This window comes from Engystomops pustulosus, chromosome 6 (assembly GCF_040894005.1).
Source record: "Engystomops pustulosus chromosome 6, aEngPut4.maternal, whole genome shotgun sequence".
Taxonomy (NCBI): domain Eukaryota; kingdom Metazoa; phylum Chordata; class Amphibia; order Anura; family Leptodactylidae; genus Engystomops; species Engystomops pustulosus.
Genome location: NC_092416.1, coordinates 130775485 through 130783115, shown reverse-complemented (window position 1 = coordinate 130783115; position 7631 = coordinate 130775485). Strand labels below are relative to the sequence as shown.

General features: G+C 44.2%; 1 protein-coding gene across 3 annotated transcripts; it reads right to left on the bottom strand.

The window, feature by feature from the left end:
* Positions 1 to 989: 989 nt before the first annotated feature.
* On the bottom strand, positions 990 to 7312 carry LOC140066077 (uncharacterized). Of its 3 annotated transcripts, none has more exons than XM_072113630.1 (11): positions 7241 to 7312; positions 6121 to 6216; positions 5871 to 5972; positions 5657 to 5734; positions 3992 to 4087; positions 3742 to 3843; positions 3480 to 3548; positions 3157 to 3346; positions 2749 to 2848; positions 2402 to 2521; positions 990 to 1218 (listed from the first exon to the last, which is right to left on the bottom strand). In XM_072113630.1, the coding sequence occupies exons 1-8, from the start codon at positions 7256 to 7258 to the stop codon at positions 3158 to 3160; spliced, it is 750 nt and encodes a 249-aa protein (XP_071969731.1). In that variant the 5' UTR covers positions 7259 to 7312; the 3' UTR covers positions 990 to 1218; positions 2402 to 2521; positions 2749 to 2848; position 3157. The 3 variants fall into 3 exon arrangements, with proteins under 3 accessions (XP_071969731.1, XP_071969732.1, XP_071969730.1); XM_072113631.1 differs by having other exon boundaries at positions 2410 to 2521; XM_072113629.1 differs by lacking the exon at positions 990 to 1218 and having other exon boundaries at positions 2201 to 2521.
* Positions 7313 to 7631: the final 319 nt, after the last annotated feature.

The window sequence follows — 7631 nt, the reverse complement described above, 5'->3', positions numbered from 1 at the left end:
TAACACTAAGGAGACCTAAGGAGACCCCTCTGTACTGTGTATAACACTCGGGAGACCCACCCTGTACTGTGTATAACAATCGGAAGACCCTTCCTGTACTGTGTAAAACACTCGGGAACCTCCCTCCCCTGTACTGTGTATAACATTCAGGAGACCCACCTGTACTGTGTATAACACTGAGGAGACCCCCCTGTACTGTGTATAACACTAAGGAGACCCCCCTGTACTGTGTATAACACTCGGGAGACCCACCCTGTACTGTGTATAACACTCGGAAGACCCTTCCTGTACTGTGTATAACACTCGGGAACCTCCCTCCCCTGTACTGTGTATAACATTCAGGAGACCCCCCTGTACTGTGTATAACACTGAGGAGACCCCCCTGTACTGTGTATAACACTTAGGAGACCCCCCTATACAGTGTATAACACTCAGGAGACCCCCCTGTACTGTGTATAACACTCAGGAACCTCCCTCCCCTGTACTGTGTATAACACTAAGGAGACCCCCCTGTACTGTGTATAACACTAAGGAGACCCCCCTGTACTGTGTATAACACTCAGGAGACCCCCCTGTACTGTGTATAACACTCGGGAGACCCCCCTGTACTGTGTATAACACTTAGGAGACCCCCCTATACAGTGTATAACACTCAGGAGACCCCCCTGTACTGTGTATAACACTCGGGAGACCCCTCTGTACTGTGTATAACACTCAGAAACCCCCCTGTACTGTGTATAACACTCGGGAGACCCCCCCCCCCCCCCGTACTGTGTATAACACTCGGGAGACCCCCACCCCCTGTGCTGTATATAACGCTCGGGAGACTCGCCCTGTACTGTGTATAACACTCTGGGGACCCCCCTGTACTGTGTATAACACTCGGGGGACCCCCCCCGTACTGTGTATAACACTCGGGATATCCCCCTGTACTGTGTATGTATAGAAAAGGTGGACAAGGAGAGACCAGACAGTGAGTGTTAGTGGAGCCTATCATGGATCCAGTACAGCAGACCATAGAGTCTCCTGACACTGACATAATCCGTTAGGATAATCTTTACTTCTGTTACAGCAGAATTATGGTCAAAAGTCAAAAACCTCAGTACAAAGGTTTGTGTAGATGTTCAAGTTCTTCTTATCTTCAGAACATCCATCATGATCTTCATTGTCATAGACTTCCAGCTCTGACACCAGGGGCGGGAGGACGCGTCTATTGGCCTAATGAAAGAACAAAGATATATCACTTCATACATCCTCATCAAGTGGCTGCTACATGTCTACAAGACTGGACCCATCCTGGAATGATCCATATCTAAATGTCCGTAGCAGTGATGATGCCACATGGACATCGGCCTAGATGGGAATATCTTCTGGACTGTTCACTAGTATAGAAGTGATAGGTTTTCATCTATGTGGCAGAGTATAGACTATCAGGACTTACAGGTTCAGTAGGTTACAGGTACTGTACTGTGTATAACAATCGGGAGACCCCCCTGTACTGTTTATAACACTCGAAGATCTCCCCCCCCCCCCTGTACTGTGTATAACCTTAAGGAGACCCCCCTGTACTGTGTTTAACACTCGGCAGACCCCCCTGTACTTTGTGTAAGACTCAGGAGACCCCCCTGTACTGTGTATAACCCTGTACTGCGTATAACACTCGGGAGACCCCCCCCCCCTGTACTTTGTGTAACACTCAAGAGACCCCCCCCCTGTACTGTATATAACCCTGTACTGCGTATAACACTCGGGAGACCCCCCCTGTACTTTGTGTAACACTCAAGAGACCCCCCCTGTACTGTGTATAACACTCGGGAGACCCCCCCTGTACTGTGTATAACACTCGGGAGACCCCCCCTGTACTGTGTATAACACTCAGGAGACCCCCCCTGTACTGTGTATAACACTCAGGAGACCCCCCCCTGTACTGTGTTTAACCCTCGGGACACCCCCCTGTACTGTGTATAACACTCGGGAGACCCCCCCTGTACTTTGTGTAACACTCAGGAGACCCCCCTGTACTGTGTATAACCCTCGGGAGACCCCTGTACTGTGTATAACACTCGGGAGACCCCCCCTGTACTTTGTGTAACACTCAGGAGACCCCCCTGTACTGTGTATAACCCTTGGGAGACCCCTGTACTGTGTATAACACTCGGGAGACCCCCCCTGTACTTTGTGTAACACTCAGGAGACCCCCCGTACTGTGTATAACACTCGGGATATCCCCCTGTACTGTGTATGTATAGAAAAGGTGGACAAGGAGAGACCAGACAGTGAGTGTTAGTGGAGCCTATCATGGATCCAGTACAGCAGACCATAGAGTCTCCTGACACTGACATAATCCGTTAGGATAATCTTTACTTCTGTTACAGCAGAATTATGGTCAAAAGTCAAAAACCTCAGTACAAAGGTTTGTGTAGATGTTCAAGTTCTTCTTATCCTCAGAACATCCATCATGATCTTCATTGTCATAGACGTCCAGCTCTGACACCAGGGGCGGGAGGACGCGTCTATTGGCCTAATGAAAGAACAAAGATATATCACTTCATACATCCTCATCAAGTGGCTGCTACATGTCTACAAGACTGGGCCCATCCATCCTGGAATGATCCATATCTATATGTCCGTAGCAGTGATGATACCACATGGACATCGGCCTAGATGGGAATATCTTCTGGACTGTTCACTAGTATAGAAGTGATAGATTTCCTTCTATGTGGCAGAGTATAGACTATCAGGACTTACAGGTTCAGTAGGTTACAGGTTGTCTTGGTCAGAATTCAAGAAGAACTTCTTATCCTTGGGGACGAAGTGCAGAGTAGTCAGGACAGGTCAAGAATGAAAGCTGCAAAAAGAAATCTCTGGATTATCTTCATTGGAAAGTCTCACATTAGGTCATATAATCCAACGCAAAAGCCAAAAATCAGTCAGTGTATGTTATAAATATATTTTTGAGCTCCCATAATGCACTTTTCCAAACTAAGAGGAAAACAGCAGTAGCATCAACTTAGCTCTAGACATGTAATAGTAAAATAGTGTGTGATATCGGGACAAGAGAAGTCACTGGACAAGTTCTGAAGACTCCGATCTGCAGAATCTCAGATCTCCTTGATGTTGTCCTTGTCACAATGTACGGATGTGCGTTCCACCTACCTCAGAACTCATCCTCATTGACCTGGGTTGAAGCGTCAACCATAAAGGAATGGTCCTTGGGTTTCACATGGATTATGGTGACTTTTGGCCCAAGGCTGAGCTCATCCTCTGTGACTTGGCATCCGAAGTCCTTGGTGCTCGGTCTGTTGGGAGCTGGCGTGGAAGGAGTCACCTCCACTGATTCCCGGCACTACAGAGGAAACATAAGAGAAAGCTGATGATGATGTGTGTATCACAAGTCCAGTCACTTGTGAATGAGATCCTGAGATACACGACATGTATCACCAGGCTGAGATACATGTCCTAGACTGAGATCTCCTCACCATGCAGAAGAGGCTCCTCAGTCTCTTTCTCCATCTTGATCCAGTAGATCTTCTTTTCTCTGGTTCATCCTGTTGAGAATTTGGATACACAGAAATTTAGAGTGATAGAAAGCAAATGAATCCTCCATTCAACTATAAACATGGGTCCAGATTTACTATGGAAAAGCACCAAAACTTGTACACACAGCGGACACCACACACTAAATCTGTAAATCATGTACTTGATAACATGCTAGACACTATATAGTAATGGCCTCCTTACCGATCTAACAATCCAGCAGGGCTCAGGTGACTCTGGCATCAGGTCTCCTGGTCCATCATACGTAGCAGCAGCCAAATTATAGAACGCTGTAGAAGGACCTGGCTGTGGGACATAAAAATAGAAACATTACTTTCAGATCAATGACATCTTATTGATAAGATGTCATGGAGGAGGTGAACCCCAGATAACCCCAATATCACATGTTATGTATAATGTGGTGATGGCTGATGACGTCTCTAGAATTATTTACCCCGTCCTTGTAGGATTTAATCCATGTGTGTTCAGCATCCGGCTCCAGTGCCCTGCGGGACAGAACTTGGACATGGGTGCGCCCAGTAAGATTATCCTATTGGGGAGAGAGAAGAACAGAATTTCGGGTCAGTGAAATTATTTGTGGTTCCACATGATGGAGACGTCTCCAGAAGGAATCATGCAAAGTAACCATAGACCTTCAGGAGCGGAGATGGTGGAGACCACTAGTGGAGTATAGGAGGACATTGGTGGAAAGAGACATTGATATAACCAGAAATGAGTAAAGATGTAGTAGATGGCTCTAGAACATCTTCAACATCACATAGTCTGTCTCTCAGAGCATTATGGGTAATACCAGGCTGTATACTGCAGTGATAGTGATGACATCACGCTAGAACCTGGGTAAATGGAGAAAGTTTCTATTGCTTTGGTATCCAGTACACACATCCGCCACTCTCTTCTATTCCGGGAGATACTCATATATCAGTATATCAACTTCTCATAGGACAGCAAAATATATTTCAGCCTGTAGTAAAGACATTTGCATAATAGTGTCCAGGTGGTGACCTCATACCTGTCACATACATCCAGAGGTCCAAGTTAGCCTGATATATGCCAAACTTTGTCCCATTGTTAAACATAAGGCAGTTATACATGAGCTGTTTGTAGTAAAGTAGTGTTACCCATATTAACCAATCACAGCCCTGCTTTCATTTTATTAGCTGCTCGATATGAATGAAAGCTGAGCTGTGATTGGCTGCTTCAGTTATAATACATGGCTATATAGATAGATATCACCGGGAGACTCTATGTATAGTAAGATCTCAGCTTCACATTCACCAGCTCTGACAAGGAGAGACAGCACTGAACATGGGAAAAAATGAAGTAAAAAAATGTACTAAATTTTGATAACTGAATTGTTGACTTGTTAAAAAATTGGCGCCATTTTACTATACAATAAATACTACTGATCTTTTTTTTATTTAAGACCCAGTCCACTTGTCTAGTTGCTGTTCATATTTGACAAGTGGAGAAAGGAGTTGCAGTTTTTGATGCTAATTTGTGACACATGAGATTTTAGGACTTTTTGGTTCAATTCATAGAAAAACTGAATTAATTATTGAGATCCTAATATTAAATCTGCCATCAAATTCCATCCTGATAATAGAGGATCAATTACTCATACACATATGTGTTATCCATGGCATCCTCCCTTCTAAAATCAACCTTTATAATTCTGCTGATGAGCCAGAAGTGATCTGGGGGGATATTACCAGTGTCCCTCTGTGCTGTAACTTCACAGACCATTACCCAGTGTCCTCCCCAGGAGGGAAGTGCTGGGGGAGAAGGAGGCGGGGAAGACAGTGTAATAGTCTGTGAAGCTGCAGCACAGAGAGTCTCTGGTAACAACCCCAAGAGTTCTATAGGCTCATTGGCATAATTGTAAAAGGTGAATTTAGAATAAAGGAGGCCATAGATAACAAATATAAGAAGATTGCCACAGTCACAGTGGACACCAGATGTAACTATTACATCTAAATTTGTAAATCATGTACTTGATAACACGCTCTAGTTTATCTTGCACTTTCTTTTAGAGAATATTAGTAAATCTGCCCCATTGTCTATAAGTCGTGTGTGGATCATAGAGGAAAAGAGACATTACCGTGATGATGCAGTCCAAGTCTAGCGGCGCTGTTTCTGCACTATGCTCAGGAGCCGGATCCAGGGATAGGAAATTCTCCTGTCAATACATATTAATTGTCAAATTCAAATCATTTTCCCTCAATTCATCATGACCTCCATCATCATCATCAATAGCATCAGCAGCAGTTATGTGACATGGTGAGTCCATGACTATATAGTAATGGCCTCCTTACCGATCTAACAACCCAGCAGGGCTCAGGTGACTCCGGCATCAGGTCTCCTGGTCCATCCTGTGCAGCAGCAGCCAAATTATAGAAGGCTGGAGAAGGACCTAGCTGTGGGACATAAAAATAGAAACATTACTTTCAGATCAATGACATCTTATTGATAAGATGTCATGGAGGAGGTGAACCCCAGATAACCCCAATATCACATGTTATGTATAATGTGGTGATGGCTGATGACGTCTCTAGAATTATTTACCCCGTCGTTGTAGGATTTAATCCAAATGCGCTTAGCCTCTGGCTCCAGTGCCCTGCGGGACAGAACTTGGACACGGGTGCGCCCAGTAAGTTTATCCTATAGGGGAGAGAGAAGAACAGAATTTCGGGTCAGTGAAATTATTTATGGTTCCACATGATGGAGACGTCTCCAGAAGTTATCATGCAAAGTAACCATAGACCTTCAGGAGATGGTGGAGACCACTAGTGGAGTATAGGAGGACATTGGTGGAAAGAGACATTGATATAACCAGAAATGAGTAAAGATGTAATACACGGCTCTAGAACATCTTCAATATCACATAGTCTATCTCTCAGAGCATTATGGGTAATACCAGGCTGTATACAGCAGTGATAGAGAAAGTAAATGGAGAAAGATTCTATTGCTATGGTAACCAGTACACACATCTTTCTTTTTAAGTAAATTATACAATTTTTGCAATTTCTTCACATAAAGTTTATAATTTTAAACTGTTATCAGCAAGGGGAGTGTAACAATGAGTCTGGGGGTGACATATTATAACTCGTGCACAGTCGATACATGGTTTAGATCTTCCCCTCACCCTCCCAGACTCCTCAATGTCACCCATATGTCTGATATAGGACCTCAGTATAACCAGGAATGGGTGGAGGGGACTTCAGGACCTGGACATAATGCCACCATGTTTTATAATGTGTCCTTTAGGGACAGGGGTTTGGGGGTAAATCTTCTTCCTGCTCCTCTGGACACAGAGCACTATCAATAATGTCCCAAATGTAGAAAAGAAACCAAAAAATGAGAGCAGATATTCCCCAGGATCAGTGTCGGACTGTCCCACCAGAGGATCGGAGGATCCTCCGGCGGGCCCAGGCTCCAACCTTAAACTGGATTACAAAGATACAGCAGAAGACAACTAAATTTGGAAGCTGGAAGGGTCTTTTTTTTAGATAAATGTGAAGAGGGTCCTCCAGAATAATGTTATCTGGTGGGCCCAAGGAGCCCCAGTTTGACACCCCCCAGGATTCCCCTTATCTACATTACAATCCGGCCGTTTACTTCCTGATGTCTAAATTTCACCACTAACAATATTCCTGATATCCGTCAGTAAATAGAGTCTACTTACAAAAAATCTTTCCATCATTCGTCAGTAAAACAGCAACAAAATCTCCTCTTCACTCTCCACTCCTCTACTATACAACCCTCAGAGAATTATGGGTACAGAGCGGGAGTTATATAGCAGTGATGACATCACAGCGGGTATGACATCATGTTTAGAATTCAGTTGAATGGGGAGGATTCTGATTCCATGGCAACCCAGTACAGGGAGCGGCCATCTTATATAATAAATGATGGAGAGATGAGAAATTTATATTAAATATGGCAAATTTAACCCTTTTGACTCTCTTCTATTCCGGGAGTTACTCATATATCAGTATATCAACTTCTGATAGGACAGACAAAAATGTTTCTGCTTAAACCCAAACCCATTTGTATAAAAGTGTCCAGGTGGTGAC